The 16,609-nt window shown below is 50.2% G+C and overlaps 1 protein-coding gene across 1 annotated transcript; it reads left to right on the top strand.

Moving 5' to 3' along the window:
- The first annotated feature begins 4,160 nt into the window (after positions 1–4,160).
- LOC104584042 (spidroin-1-like) lies at positions 4,161–4,622 on the top strand. The gene has a single exon (XM_010238144.1). It carries the CDS (start codon positions 4,161–4,163, stop codon positions 4,620–4,622), a length of 462 nt encoding a protein of 153 aa, XP_010236446.1.
- Positions 4,623–16,609: the final 11,987 nt, after the last annotated feature.

Below are 16,609 nucleotides of genomic sequence, written 5' to 3'. Positions count from 1 at the left end.
CCGGTATTAAAATGCACATCTGGACTGCTAGGTAAAAGTGGTTCACTTTGGTCCAAAATGTGATTTGCTGGCTATGACCGCCAATTTGGTAATGCTGACCATGCCGCGATGAAGCTCACAAGTCATCGACGACGTCTATGAAACCTATTTGCAAGGTTGGTTTAGCTTGGGAAGGGTAATGCTGGCCATGACGGACTCTAGCATAGAGGCAGACGTCCATGACAGTGGAGTCCGTCGATCTGGATGACTAAGTAAGCTCTTAGAGAACATACTGTGGGAAGTGTTTATTCTGTTATCCATAACGCATGACTGCTTACAAAGAAAAAATATAGCTACATCGTCAAGCAACTATGTTAATTTCTATCCACTCCAATGCAAGCTTCTCAGAGTAGGTGTTTAAATGATTTATCACAGGTTATTTAGTAGTAGTAATGAATGACATAATCACCTCTTAAGCGTTATTGCGTAGTCAAACACCCAAGCTAAAATATAAACATCACTGTTATCCAAGACAAAACTGGTTTATTTTGCCTCTCCAAACATGCTCTGACAGGTCATTGTGGTGCTAAACAGGTGTTCTGGATCTAATTGTAGCACCGATTTTGACAACTGAGCAGTGTCCGGTCCTGACTGCAACGCGAAACAGAGCATTGAAGCTAGCTTAGTGAGAACCCAAGTTAAATTGGTGTCATCAGTGCACTTCGGTGTTGCTCAATACGGTGGTGGAATATGTAAACAACAGTGTTATCCTAGGGTGACAAGAAAAAAACTGGTTTACTCTAAGCACTTGCATTATTGTTTAAACGACCGATCACAGATTAATTTAATAATAGTATTTAAATACATAATCAGCTCTTAAGCATTATTGCGTAATCAAACAGTCAAGCTACAATATAAACATCACTGCCACCCTAGATTGCAAGACAAAACTGGCTTGTTTTACTTCTCTAAACATGCTCATGCAGGTCATTGTGGTGCTAAAATGGTGCTCTGGATCTAATTGCAGCCTCAATTTTGACAAATGAGAAGTGTCCGGCTCAACATTCTGATTTTCCTAAACAAAACGTTGACGCTTAACGAGAACCCAAATTAAATTGGTGCCATCACTGCACTTTCTGTTGCTCGATTCGTGGAATATATGAACGACGGTGTTATCCACTGTAAGCTCTATGGAATCGACCCTAGACAACAAATTAACTGCGTTAAACGGAAACAAAGGAGAAAAAAGGTTCAGGGATCGACCTGAAGCTAATAGCCGGGTCTGAACAATTAGCCGGTGCAGCGCCGCCGTACGAAGCCGGAGAGAGAGAGAGAGAAGAGAGAAGAGAGAGGCTTTTGATGTCGACCGTGAGCTGATTTTGACAGGAATTTTTTGTTTTGAGCGGTTTTTTTTTTCAATTAGCGGGTCTTCTTTGATAGATACCAGGGGAAAGGAGTGACTCGACAGCTTTTGAAAAAAAAAACGAGATTAGCGATTAGATTAACCAGATGTGTGTCCAACAATCCAACCGTTTGGTTCTCTTTTTGCCAGGATGGCGATGACGCAGACAACCATAGCAATGACGCTAAAACAGTCGCTGTGGTTGTCTGCGTCATCGCCACTCCATTGGGCAGCACAGCGATATAGGAAGATCACGTCGATCGGCGGCGGCGGCCGAGAAACAGAAGCATGGCCGGCGATCACAGAATCTAATGGTAAGCCTCAATTTCGGCAAAAACATATATCTCTTCATCCCCGGCCACGTCCAAGTACAACTTGAACGCCTCTCCCTCCTCCACCACCGGAACGTCGGGTGCATTCACCGTCCCCGCTCGCTCGCTAACCAAACAAGACCGACTCCAAAACCCAAAAAACTCGGTAATCAAGCACTCTAGCCGGAGGAGCACAGTTACCTTACTTCTTGTTGTAGCTAGGAGTACAAGCCGCTGGCTGCTGCCGTTCCTCAAGGTGCTGCTCTGCCGCCTCTGCTCCGTCTTCCTACTCGTCGCGCGATGTCCAAGAGGCTAGCTACCAGAACCAGAAGGCAGCAGCCAGCATCACTGCTACGTATAATGCCAGGCACTGGCAGTAGCAAAACACGTCCACGTCTCGTGACATCAGGGAATTGAATCTTTCGGAAATAAGTACTCCCTCCGATCCTAAACTCTTGTCTCAAATTTGCTCAAATATGAATGTATCTATTTTAAAAAACGTCTATATAGATACATGTAATATTTTGACAATAATTTAAGATCAGAGAGAGTAAATTATAGTGCTAGGCTTCTTCGCCGTCCCATTTTCGCGCAACTCGTCGCTGGCCATGGGATCGCGCAACTCGTCGGCGATACAGCTGCGTTGGAGGGAAACCGTGGCATCCCACCCGATTGAATAAGCATAATGAATAAGCGTAATGCAAGGCTTCTGCGGCCGTCCGATCGCTCGCCCTGGGATCGCAGCCATCCGAGACGTGAGCGAGCAACAGTTTTCTTTTTGACACGTTGACTTGAGCGACGAACAGGTTGACGTGCAGCGCCCATGAAACGCGTCTCAATCAGTTGGACAAAATCTTCCTCTAAAAAAAAACATTTGCACATATCTTGCCAAAGGATCCGTGCTGCACTTCGCACTACGGGAAAATCCCAGTTTGCCGGCGGCTTGGGCCTTTGCCGGAGGGTTTTTTTCGGGCCTCCGGCAAAAACGAAGAGGACGCCGGCAAAGAAAATACCTACGGCAAAGAATAGAAAAGGCCTCCGGCAAAAAAAAACCTCCGGCAAAGAAATGTGGCCCACGTGGACTTGACCCGTGCCTAACGGTGAGAAAACGGACAAACTTCTTTGCCGGAGGCCGGCCTCCGGCAAAGATGTGTTCAATATTTTTTTCTTTTGTATCCTTTTCCTCTCTAGTTTCAAATTTGATGTAAATCACCATTTTTTGAGTTGAAATTTCTACTGTACTTTCATTTAGCATTGATGACGAGCAATATGAATTAAAATCATAAATGTTTATGTAAAAATATTTATTTATTAGAGCCGTTTAATAGGGAAAAATGAATCAATATTAAAACTTTGTCAAAAATTCACAATTTTTGGCATGGTACCAACTAATAGGTATACAACACTAGGATAAAAATTACAAGTCAATAAACAAATGTAAAATGGTACATACTTCAAAAAATGTACGATCTCAAGAGTGAACCTCCAAATTTGAGTCCCAAACCAATCTTTGCATTAGTTTGACCCAATTTTTAGTTGAAACTTTTACTGTGGTTTCATTTCTCATTAATGATTACTAATATGAATTAAAATCACCACATTTTGTGTAAAAATAATTACTTATCATTTTCTATAACCGTTTAATAGGGGAAAATGAAATAATACTAAAACATTGTCAAAGAAGAACAAATTTTGGCAAGGTGTTGTTTTATGGGTATATAAACTTGGGATAAAAACTACAGGTCCATACGCAAAATCAAAATGGTACATGATTCACGAATTGCAAAACCTTCGTATTAAGTTCCCGAAATGAGCACTCAAACGTCCAATTTGAGACCTGAACCAAGTTTTGCAATATTTTTTCACTTTTTGAGTTTATTATTTTACTATGGTTACATTTACTATTAATGATGACTAATGTGAATTAAAACGACCAACTTTTATGTAAAAATAATTACTTATCATTTTCTAGAGCCGTTTAATAGGAAAATATGAATAATATTAAAATTTTATCAAAAATTAACAATTTTTGGCATGGTGCTACATTATGGCTATGTAAGCTTGTCATAAAAATTTCAGATCAATCCACGAAATTATAATGGGACAAACGTTATCAAATGTGTACAGCCAAAAAAAAAAAGAAAAAAAATTCTTTGCTCCGGCAAAGACTAAAATATCTTTGCCATAGGCTTGGCCGCCGGCAAATAAAATTGCCACGCCACCGATCCGGGTGACTGCAGCACGGATCGATGACATGGCAGGCTGTGGTCCGCTCATCTCTTCTAATCCCTGCCGTTCATCTCTTATCCCTTCACCTCCTCCCTCCTCCCTGCTCTCTCGTCTCAGCCGCACAGAGCACACTGCTCTCTCCTTCTCCTCCCTGCCCTCTGTCCCTTCGTCCAGGCACTGGAGCTCCTCCTCTCCCTCCGGCAAGCGCGCGGCGAGTGACAGCAGTGGCTTGGGGCAGCATGGGGCGAGCGGCGGCAGCAGCAGCAGCAGGGCGTCGCTCCCTCTCCCACCCCCCTCTCTCTCCCTCTCCACGCGGGCCGTCGCCGGAGGAGCCACAGCCTCCACGCAGCTTCTGGCTTGCAGTTGCAGCAGCGTGCGCGGAGGCAGGCGGGGCGAGCCAAAGTGGCAGCGGCGGATGCACGGGCGAGCGCGCGGGCGGCAGCAGCGCGGCGTCACGGCCGGGGCAACCGGCGGCGGCGCGACCGGTGATATGCAGCGGCCGACGAGGTGCAGCGGCGGGCGGGACGCAGCGGGGTGCAGCGGCCGGTGGTGGTGCAGCAGCCGGTGGTGGTGCGCAGCGGGGTGCAGTGGCCGGCGAGGTGCAGCAGCCGGCGGGATGCAACGGCGGGCGCAACAACGACGAGATGCAGCTGGTGGCGGCGCGCGGCGGGGTGCAGCAGCGGTGGCGCGAGGCGGGGTGAAGTGGCCGGCGAGGTGCGGGAGCGGTGGCGCGCGGAATCGGCCGGCGAGGTGCGGGAGCGGTGGCCCGCGGCTGGATGAATCGGCCGGCGAGGTGCGGGAGCGGTGGCGCGCAGCTGTGTGAATTGGCCGGGCGTGGGATTTTTGTTTTTTTTATTTCTCTGATTTTCTTTGCCGGCGGCCTCTTTTTTGGCCTCCGACAAAGCTGTCTTCACGTGGCCATCCGTTTTCCTTAACGCGTGCCGTCAATGCCTTTTCTTTGCCGGCGACCTCTTTTTTGGCCTCCGGCAAAGCTTTTGCCGAAGGGCAAGAGATAAGACCGCCGGCAAAGAAGGCTTTGCCGGTAGGGGTTCGTGCCGACGGCCTTGGCCCCGAGAAAAAGCCTCCGACAAGGCCTTTGCCGGAAGTTCCGGGCCTCCGACAGCGCCCGTTTTTCCGGCAGCGTCGATCTCCCATCTATGGGAACGAGGTAAAGCCACCTCCCACAGTCCCACTCGGGCGGTCAAACCGAGCGGGGTTGGAATGGAAACGCTGGTAAGAACGGTATTCCATGCGTCCAAAAGGTTGACCCTTTTAGAAAAACAGACCTCATAAAAAACAAACAGACCCCGTGAATTAATCACCCGCACCAATCTGCACATGCGTTGTTATGTTGTACTTGTAGCTCATAAAATCTGTACATCCAATCGCAGTCCAAGGGCTCCTCTCCATCATTCCCTTGATTCTGTTTTTTTAACCAAAAGTTATTTTATTAATTTGAAATAAACATCTAATAATATGTAGGGAAAGTGTCCAAAAGCAGAAAACGAATTAATGATATTTTTTCTTTTAATTATGTGGGCTAGATGTGTTCCACCATCACATAGAGAGGGGAAAAAAAAAAGACAAGGTCTAATGGCAAATGAGACTTTTTGTATGAAAAGACGGTAAGGAAAACTCCTGCATCAGAATTATGAGCACCAAGATGGGTGGAGTAAGGGACGTCAATGGGTCTGTCCCCGCTCGGGGATCGCTATTTCTCCCCCTCCCAATGAAGTAAAAACAATTCCGTCCCCGTTCCCATTTCCCACCTTGGGGATCAAACTTTCCCATCCCCACCACCCATCAGGTGTAGTAGACCCATGGGTTCCCCATATCAGAGTGAACAACTTTAAATTGACAAGCAACTATCATTACCACGGCTATGAGAAGGGTTAAAATGAAGGTTTTGACTGAGAATAAATATATATTTGGGGGGAAATTTGATGGCAAATCACATGATTAGTGAGATTAGTTGGATAGCAGGTCACCTAATTAGTGCATTTTTATTAAATTTTACTAAATTTCGGCCACGCGATGTATGTTAACTGGGTCCCCGCAGGGTTCGGGTCTGGGGATTACGAAAACATCCCCCATCCCGTTGTACCCGTTGGGGAGGTTATTCCTGACGTGGCGATCCACATATAAACTAATTATGTGCTGTACACATTCCCTAATAGAGAAAACCCCCATCGGGGGTCGACGCTCCCCATTGCCATCCGTAGGTGGAGTCATGCACCTACAACTCCACCACCACAACAAGAGGTTTTTCTCATGGCAAATGGGACTAACTCCATTAAAGAAGAATTTAATTTGTCTCTATAATTACACAGATGATAGCATGCGACGAGAATTGAAAAACAAATTTGATGGCCCCTATTTGGATCTTTTTTCCCACTGGTTTGGCACCGAGTCTATAGTCACAGGAAAATTTCCGTCCATATTATCATGTGTTTGTTTCAATAAATTACAGGATTAAGGAGGAGTAAGGGGAGCCCTTGGATCGAGAATGGATGACATATTTTATGAGCTACAACCTGCATGCAGTGACAATACAATTGTAGAGGATCTGAACCCCATTTTGAGCGGATACAATGTCTAGTAAAAACTTTTACATGAGTTGTATTAAACATAAGGCCATTATTGATGTTTCGACGACCGAATTGAGCCAACACGTGGACACCAATATTCTTCGATCTTGATCAAACACTGCGTCCTAGGCCTGGAGCTAGAAATTGTTTAGCGTCCTCTAATACCCAAACCAAGCGGATTCCCTTGAGCCTTCTGATAGAGCCTTCACAACATTTGTACTACTTACTCCGTCCAATAAATTTTAACTAAATTTGAATGCATCTATACACTAAATCATGTCTACATACATCCAAATTTGGACAAACTTGAGACATCTATTTTGAGACTTAAGGGAAATCTCAAGTGCTCGTTGGCAAGATGAAGAGCGTCCCGACATGAAAAGGCGGCTTCAGGTTCAGTGGCGTTTATTACTGGCCTTTGTAACTGTGCTCCATCCCGTCAATGCAATGTTTCTTTTTTTTTTTAAGGAAACACAGTCCTCACGTACACACTACTCTTATAAGCACATACCCTGGAAAAACCATGGTCATGAAGGTCTTTCTTGCAAAATTTTGAGATCGGGGGACTCCTTTTGCAAGATAATGAAGTTGCAGGGGTGCATTTGTGAATTTCGGATTTTCCGAGGGTCCCCACGCGAATTTTCGAGCCGCCAAGGGGCAGCTTGCGATTTTCCATGTCCTGGGGGGCATTTCTGAAAAAAGCCCTCACTCTGGGCCGCCCATTGTGCCCGGGCGCGCTAATGGGCCGTGCTTGGCCTCATGGGCCTCCCGGGCGTGCGGGCTGAGCCCGATCGGGCCTGGGAGGCTTCTTCTTCTTTTTTTATTTGCGCTTGTTATTGGGCCGAGGCCCACTTCGCCACCTGGCCCGCATACCGGTTCGCCGGTTTAAGTGAAGGGATCGGACGGTTGTGTGGATGCCGAAGCCCTAGATCCAATGGCCAGGGCTCATCTTCTCCTTTGTACGGGGCCGAAAAGGAGACTGTCCTCCTTTCCTCTTCCGTCGGCGACGCCGTCACCATGGGTGACGCCGGCGACAACGAGCTTCGCAGGGGCAGCGCGGACCGGTCTTGGGTGACCACCCGACCACCTCCGATCCCTCCCCTGCGCTTCTTTTTGCCTTTTCCCCCTTGGTTTTTGTCTTGGTGCTTGGACAGTGGTTGCCTCACAGCCGGCGACGTGTCGAGATGTGGGTGGTTCGGCCCGGACGTCGAGAAGGCTACTTGGCCTATAAAATGGAGCCTTGGGGTGCTGGGGGAGCCATGCCCACTCTCATTTCCTCCCCTTCCGGTGCCGAAGACAAGCTCGGCGGCATCCGAAGGACGGGACGGGACCGGTTTAGGAGCTCCTCGGGAGCGCGTACCTCGTCCAAGAAGTTGGCTAGCCCGCCACGGGTGCTGAGGATCCTCAAAGCTTCGTGGGGGACGCGATTTTGTTGAGCTTCGGGTTTCAAGCGGTGCCGGCACTGCCTGCAGTTTGTGCCGAGAAGAGGGGGCGCCTGGGTGCTTCCGTGCCCCTGTCGAGGTGAGCTACGTCAGGGCGTCCGTCCCTTGCTCCATGGCGGCGCCTATGGCGCGCGGCATTGCGGACGGTGGTCATTGGACGCTCGTGTCACTTTGTCGAATAGCTTCGGTGCGCGGTCGGAGCGGCGCGAGGGCACGGACGGCACGGACGGCACGGCCGGGGCGTGCACCTGGGGGCGCTCGGGGCGCAGGTGCGTGACGAGGTGCGTCTTGGTGTCGGAACCAAGGAGATGTGGCCATGGGCGCAGCGAGGCACGGGCGACGTCGGCGAGGCATGACGTTGCGCGAGCGCGCTCGGCTCGAGGAGCGCGCTCGGCGGGGCGCGTCGGGGGTGCCGGTGACGGCGCGGCGCGCGCGCGGCATGTCATAGGGTTAGGCGCGTCGGGGGCGCCGGTCGGGGCGCGGCGTGTCCCGGGTCGCCGGCCATTTGGCCGAACACCCTACGGGCGCGCCTTTCCCTTTCTCTTTTTTTTTCGGGCTGTCCGAACCGTCCCCTGACTTGGGCCGTGGACGAGCGCGGGGCCTGGGGCCCATCTTTCTTTCGGCCGAGGTGGGCTAGAGGCGAAGATGCTGTCGGGGGGGGGGGGGGGGGAAGCTGGGCTCCCCCCTTTTCATCATTTTTTTTGTTTGCTTCGTTGCTGGACAGGGCTGGGCCGCCGGTATGGTACTCGGGCCTGGGGCTGTTTCCGGAGGGGAGTCCTCCCTCTCTTTTTTTTACCGGCGGTTGTGCGTGACCTCGCGACGTAGATTTCTCTAGTTGCTTCCTTAGGAATTTTGTTGCAACTTCGACGACTCGGTACCGATGCGCCCGGATCCCAAGTTCGGGAAGCTCATCAAGGCCGGCGAGCAGTACTCTCGTCTTGCGACTCCGTCGATGATCGCCATTGATTCTCACCTTAGAGATACTTGTGGGAAGGTGAAGCCTTAGGTTGTGCTTGGGTTGGGTGTGCCAGCGGCCCCAATGCCCAAGATCCCTAGCTCATCCTCCGAGTTCACGCAAGAGGAAGGCTCCTTCTCCTGACCTTGCCGACGTGGCTGAGTCGAGGTCTCCCTTGAGAGAGTCCATGGACATGCACCTAGCCGGGAAGATCGACATTGAGAAGATCCTGCCTCCGTCACCTCACGAGCGTGCGGTTTTCGCCCAGAGGACCGGGCTTCAGCTTGTGGTGGATACCTCCTCGGAAGCCAGCGGCACGGGCGTTCTGATGTTCTCTTTGGCTCGTGGGCCTGTCGAGGAGTTGCTTCCTGCCACCGGTGAGTGCGCGTGTGTTGAGCGTTTTAATTCCCTTTCGGGAATGTTCTCACGGGGCTTTCTTGTCTTGTTTTAGGTACGGGGCCTGTGGCGCCTGATGCTCCCGAGGCCGAGCCCCCGATTCCGGAGGAGGGAGAGGTGGTTCCGAGGACCGAGGGAGGAGTGAGAGATCCGCTCGAGGCGTTGGAGCTTGTGAGTCTGTTTTCCTCGTCTCCCTTCTTGCTAGGTCCATTTTGTCGGTCAGCGCTCATGATTTCTTTTCCTTTCCCAGGTGAGAGGCTTGGTCGAGGCCGTGGGCACTCTTCTCGCTCTCAAGGCTCAGGTTGGGGTGCTTTCGGTGGCCTTGGACGCAGAGACCTCGAAGGCTACCCTTGCCCTCAGTGAGTTGGCTTCGGAGAGGGCGCGGCGGGAGGCCGTTGAGACTGAGCTTTCTCGGGTGTCGGCGGAGCTTGCAGCCATGGAGGCGAGGCTCACCTTGCCGAGGAGGGCCAGAAGGATGTGATCACGAAGACCCGTCATGCCGAGGAGGACTTGGTGGTGGCCAGCCTCAACGTGGAGCACGCTCGAGCGGAGGTCGCCTCCCTCAAGGTGGAGTCGGAGGACACCGGGTTCGGACCGGTGTTCGCCCCTCGTGCTCGCGCCCCCTCGGATAGCCGTCCGGAGGTGGTCTCGCTCCTGCTCGCCCAGGCTTCGGAGATTCGAGAGATGGTACTCTGTTTGAAGGGCTCTCCTCAGCCGGATCTTCCCTCGTGTCGTACGATGGACGAGGCGAGTAGGGTGCTTACTTCACAGGTGGAGCTCCTTGAGCCCGCCGTGAAGAGGTGTCTTCTGAGTACGGGTGCTCGACTTGTTTCGTCGGTAGTCGCGGCTGTCCTGGACGGTAGTGCCGGGACGAGTGGACTTGAGGGTGCGATGATTCACGGGGCGAAGAAGTTTCTGGCGAACCAGGGAGCTCCTCTTCGTGCTCTGGCTCGACGCTTCGTGCGTTGCCTTGAGCCCGCTCTTCAGGAGAGTGACGGTGGGGCTTGAGTCTTGTTGCCTTTCGAGGCGACAAGGTACCCCAGCTGCTTACTTACGCGATGTTGCATATCCACTTATGACATAGCCTCATGGCTTGCATGTTCTAGGCTTTAGACAGAGGTTGGAAGACAGCTTTTTTGATGTGTTTCATGCTTTGCTATGTAGTCAACATTGTCGGAAATGTCAACTTAGCTCAGCATGTATTTTCTTATGTTTTCACCATGTAGTCAACATTATCGGAAATGTTAACTTGGCTCAACATTTGTTCTTTGGAGTACTATATTTCTTTCTTGCGAAGTACTATATTTTCTCAGTTTATACAGCTCGTGATCGTTCGCTATGATCACACTTTTGCGTAATCAATTGATGTCGCCGTTGGGATACGACTCGGCTTCGGTGCCTTAGGCCATGGTTACGAGCCACGGATCCTAGTACCCTTGTGGGGGTCGCTGTCGATACGCCGGTAGTGATCCGGACATTTCGACCTGCCATTCGAGGAAATCCATGCGGAATTTTCCCTCTTCGGACTTCAGGAAGCTATGCTTTCATGCAATTATTATGGAGCCTTAACTCGGTTACTATCATGCAGGCCCGTGTGCGACGTCTCGCACGCGGGTAGCATGGTTCTCCGAGGTAAGTAAGCTCATGCATAACTCGCTTATTTGCGGTTCTCCTTAAATGCGTTTTAAGGAGCTTCCGGTCCTCGGGGGACTTGGTTCTACTTGGCGGATGGCCTCGAGGCACGCTAGGATCCACCAAGGAACGGGTCGCTACGACTTATGTCTGAAGACATTTTTAGGTGACGCCTGGGCCAACGTAGGCCTTTCGGCGTCCCTTGGTGAGCGGCACTGGGGCAGCGACTCGGTTTTGGGGATCGTCCCTTCGTGACATTGCTGCTCGACGGGGTTTCCTTTACGACGGTGGGTTGTATGAGTGTCTCATGTCACTCTTATCAAGGACTCGTTTTTATTGATCCCTCGCTTGCTTGTCTTAAGGTATGGCCCGATGGGCACTTGCAAGCCTTATGTAGACGTCGCCTCGTTGGCGCTTACGATCCCCCGAAGTTTCATAGGAAAGTGGTCGGTTGGGCGCTGATAGTCTTCTTTTGGGAGCGGCGAGGGTGCTCCTTGAGGTTCCTCCTTAGGCGTAGAAACGCCGGAGTTTGTCGCCGTTCCAAGCATGGACGAGGTTTTTGCCTTCCATGTTCTCGAGGTGGTATGCACCATTGCCCAATACCGCGGCAATGCGGTATGGTCCTTCCCATTTAGGGTCGAGCTTACGCTGGAGTTTTGGGTCGACGTTCTTTTTCAGCACGAGGTCTCCTTGGGAGAAAGCTCGTTCCCGCAACCTCGTGTTGTATAGGCGTGTGGCGCTCTGCTCGTAGATGGCGTGCCTCATGAGGGCTTTGTCACGAGCTTCTTCCATAAGATCGATGGCCATCATGTGATGCTCTTCATTTTCGATGAAGGCGAGTGGAGTAGCTTCTTGGAGTCTTTCGACCCGAGGTGAGCAGAACTCTACCTCGGCAGGAAGAACTGCTTCGGCGCCATACACCAAAGAGAATGGTGTTCGGCCCATGGAACGGCTTACAGAGGTGCTTATGCCCCAAACCACGCTGGCGAGTTCATCCCCCCATGCTCCTCCTACCTTGCTGGCCATGTGTTCTACCCTTCGGCGGAGTCCTTGGAGGATTAGTCCATTGGCTCTTTCGCATGCGCCGTTGCTCTTGGGTTAGGCCACGGATGCGAAGTGCAGTTTGATCTCGAGGCATTCACAGAATTTGATGAATTCCGCACAGTCGAACTGTTTGCCATTGTCCATGGTTAGCTCTCGTGGGACACCATATCGACATATGATGTTTTCCCAGAAAAAATTCTGGATGGCCTGTGACGTGATCTTGCTGAGTGACGCAGCTTCTATCCATTTGGAGAAGTAATCAATCGTCACCACGAGGTACTTGCAGCCCCCGATGCATGCGGGGAAAGGCCTGAGAAGGTCAATTCCCTAGCGTGCAAATGGCCAAGTTATTGGGATATTTTTTAGGGCCGTCACTAGCGCGTGGATTGACTTAGCCATTTTTTGGCAAGCTTCGCATCTTCGCAATATTGTGATTGCGTCTTGCACCATGGTGGACCAATAGAATCCCTGTTGTAAAGCCTTTGCCGCGGTAGCTCTTGGTGCAAGATGATGGCCACCCACTCCGGAGTGGATCTCTTGGAGGAGCTCAGCCCCCTTGTCGGGGGTTATGCACTTGAGTAGCGCGGCCGCACCCTTCTTGTAAAGGATGTCGTCGAGAAGGACGTACATTTTTACTTCTGCAAGCTTTGGCGCTTGAGCCTTCCGCTTCCTGATCCACCTCTCCTCTCTCCAACCTGGAGACAATCGCCATGCAATCAACTTCCAGATGGATTTTTGTGCCAGGTCCAAAGCAAGAGCATGGAGACTCTCCAGGCAGGCATTGACTTAGGCTTCCTCCGCTGTAGCACAGCCCGAAGCAATAGAGACAATTCGGCCATCCTTCGACCTCAGGGCTGCTCCCCACCATGCCTCGCCGGTCGTTTCGAGGAAGCTCGCATCCGTGTTCAGCTTTAGCCAACCTTGGGCAGGGAGTTTCCAGAGCTGGTCAGCAACAGCGACGTGTTTGGACGCTTCATGATCACTCCCCGGCGTGTTCTCCTCCAAAGGGATGCGTGTAGTGTCGCCATGCATCTCCTCCATTTCCTTAAAGTAGTGCAGTAAGGTGGCATCGTCTCCCTTCACATTCTCCATGGCCAAGGAGTAATTCCTGATGAAGACTGCTGAAGCTTCGATAGAACACTTGCCAGTTGAGAAAACGGAATCATTCCTGAGGTGCCAAGCTCTCCACCAAAGGAACAATAGGCGCTGTCGAGTAAGCTTATTGAGCGAGTCCTTACCTTTCCTCCATCGGGAGATTCCAATCCTGCAGCATGCGTTGGCGCAGCCCCAACGCTTTTGGACAAACCATTACCGCATGGTACGCAAATTCAGTCCTGCAGCCGCAGACAGTACAGACAGGAGTAGTCTTCTTGATACGGCGGCTGTGCTCCTCCTGCACCGCTAAAGAATTTGTAGCCAGACGCCATGCAAAGACCCTAATTTTTGTCGGCACATTAGCTTCCCAAATAGTACTCCACAGCTTGCGTTCTCCGTTTGGATTATTACTCGAGCTGCTCATCGCTGAATCAGACACCTCGGCTAGGGCGATCCTGTAGGCAGATCTGACAGAGAACACACCAGATTTCTCAGTGAATCAGACACCTCGGCTAGGGCGATCCTGTAGGCTGATCTGACAGAGAACACACCAGATTTCTCAGGGAACCAGGCGACCAGACGCTCATGTTGAGCCGCAGGCAGCTTGATGTTCAGGATAGTGTCAGCATCATGGGGGTAGAAAATCTGTCGAACGAGTTGAACATTCTAGCGCTGCTCGTTGAGGAGAGGAGAAGCAGGTCAGAAACCCCGCCGCATGTTAGAATTAATCTTCGGAATTAGAGATCAAGAAGGACTGCCTAGTAGTCCGTAGGTTGTAAGCTCTTGGAGTCCTAATCGTATAAGAGTTGCAGGTTAGTTTCAAGTAAGAGTCCTTAGCGTGTTAGGATTCAGAGTAGTGCTTGAGTTCTAGTATGACCAGGTTTAGGAATTGTACACGTGAGTCTTTGTGTCCGAGTAGTACTAGCTAGGACTTGGTCGTGTATATATACACGGGTAGGCTGCGTAGCTTGTATTAAGCTTGTAAGAAATTAAGAAGAGAAATAAAGAAAATAGAGGGCACGATACGCGCCCTTGGTCAAATAATATTCTGATTGTGTGCGTCTTCATGTGATTGATCTTTGGGCAAACCCAACATTTGGTATCAGAGCGAGATCCAAGATTTTAAGACGCGCTTGCCCCGGAGAGGCGATGTGCTAGCGCCTCGAGGCGGGCAACGATGGCGGAACGGCGTCCGTGGATCAAATCGGGTAATCGGTCGCTGTACGTGGAGGAGCGTTCAGCGGATTGGATCGAGTCATCGTCGTGGTGGGCCGATCTTCTAGTAACGGAAGATCATAATACTGATCGCCGGAAAGTACTCGGCATCAGGGCAAACTGTCGTCGGCAAGGTCGTTGACTATCATTGATGGGAGGTTGTGGTGCCGAGGTGCGGTACCGGGGAATCTCGTCAAGACTGTCTTCGAGGAGTTGTGTCCAAGTGGTTGTCTATGTGAGGCTCTGTAGCAGTGGAGGTACGTCACGGTCGAAGGGCTGTCCGGTGAGGTGTATCACTGAGGGCGAAGACGTGCATGCAGACAAGGTGGCGGGTGGTCATCTATGTGTCTCGGCGAGAAGACGAAAGCTCAAGAGTATTGTGAGGCGGTAACTAGTGATGAGTCTCTTCAGTGAGGCCATGTTTCCTGCATGAGGCTATGTGAGTAGTCACGTGTGGATGTTTGACGCTAGGAGTGGACGGTGTTGCCACAGGGTGTACGGTGTAGTACACAAGGTTAGCGTGTGGCTGGGAGTTAAGATCATACGTTGAGCTGAGTCGAGAAGTCGTGAAGCTGCGGTAAGTCAAGATCAGGGAGAGCATGGAAGGCAACAACTCAAGATTAGGAAGAGTTTGTTAGAATTAATCATGGAGGACTTCCTAGTAGTCTGTAGGTTGTAAGCTCTTGGAGTCCTAATCGGATAAGAGTTGCAGGTTAGTTTCAAGTAGGAGTCCTTAGCGTGTTAGGATTCAGAGTAGTGCTTGAGTTCTAGTATGACCAGGTTTAGGAACTGCAGACGTGAGTCTTTGTGTCCGAGCAGGACTAGCCAGGACTTGGTCGTGTATATATACACGGGTAGGCTGCGTAGCTTGTATTAAGCTTGTAAGAGATTGAGAAGAGAAATAAAGAAAATAAAAGGCACGATACGCGCTCTTGGTCAAATAAATTTCTGATCGTGTGCATCTTCATGTGATTGATCTTTGGGCAAACCCAACACCGCAGGCGAGTGCGCGAGGCTTTGCCTGACACTCGTAGATTCCCTCTCGGGAACCAATTGTTTCTCTCTGAATATCCACCGTCCATTACCATTACTCCATACATAGCCCTTCTTTAAAAGTTCCAATCCGTGTGTAATCCTTTTCCAGACCGGCGACGCTGACTGAATGAAGGCCGTATCCAGAATGTTTCCGTGGGGGTAATACCTGGCTTTAATGAGCCGTGCGCAAAGACTTGTGGGTTTATCCAAAAGGCGCCAAGCCTGCCTCGCGAGAAGGTGCTGGTTGAAGAGTATCAAATTGCGGAAGCCCATGCCTCCTTGCCCTTTAGGTCTAGTCAGCTTCTCCCGTGACAACCAGTGGATTTTCTTTCTGTCATGTTCATCGCCCCACCAGAAATCCCTTGTCATGTGCTCAAGATCTTCACATAGTCCTTTAGAGAATTTAAAGATGCTCATAGCATACGAAGTCAATGCCTGAACAATAGATTTTATTAGCACCTCTTTACCGCTAGACGAGAGAGGTCCAGCGCGCAGCCACGGCTGAAGTCTTCAAAGGCCTCTTTCGTGCTTGCCCTTCATTGCGCCAGCGACTCCTGGCAATCGAGCGGGCGTGTGCCCTAGAGGTAGTAAGTGAATGAGCTGTAGATTTCGACGAAGCATCACCGAGCTCAATCTGAAACTTTCTCGCTTGATTATGTGCCACGCCAAGTTTTAGTATAACGTGCATTGTCACTTGTCCACTTCATGCATTGCTTTATTGGACAGCGAGAACGAAAATTATGCAGAAATCAGTGACACTCGTTATGGATCAGAGGGAGTAATTAATTTTGGATATGCACAAAACAAATAGGATTACAAACTGAAAAGGAGCCAGGTCAGGCTTTGAGGCTTGGTTTTCATCATTTAGATAGTTCAGCTTTGCCTTTTCTTTGTAATTTTCCTGGTGTTTTCACACCTATGTACAGTTTTTTTTGTTATAACATATGTCTTTTTCCCTAGAAAAAATAAAGGAGTAAGTTGTGTAATGAGAAACTGACCTCACTTGATCCGTAGAAATGTGATACCAAAAGAGCAATTGCTGATCGAAAAGTTATCCCAAAGTAATTGTTCGTCGAAATATTATTCTAGCCAAACAAAGTAGCCTTATCCTTGGGACGTAAGGAAAATAAGGAAATGTAATAAAAGGATCAACCTGACTTGCTCCTTGCTGCCCGTAGCAACCTTGAGATAGATATCGTCGAGACAGAGACTGTCCTGGAATAGCAGATTAGCAGCGAGAGCAACCTTGGGATTATTTGTGAAAAGAACGTCCAAGTGATTGAGAC

This window comes from Brachypodium distachyon, chromosome 3 (genome assembly GCF_000005505.3).
Source record: "Brachypodium distachyon strain Bd21 chromosome 3, Brachypodium_distachyon_v3.0, whole genome shotgun sequence".
Lineage (NCBI taxonomy): Eukaryota > Viridiplantae > Streptophyta > Magnoliopsida > Poales > Poaceae > Brachypodium > Brachypodium distachyon.
This window is presented reverse-complemented; position numbering and strand designations above follow the sequence as displayed.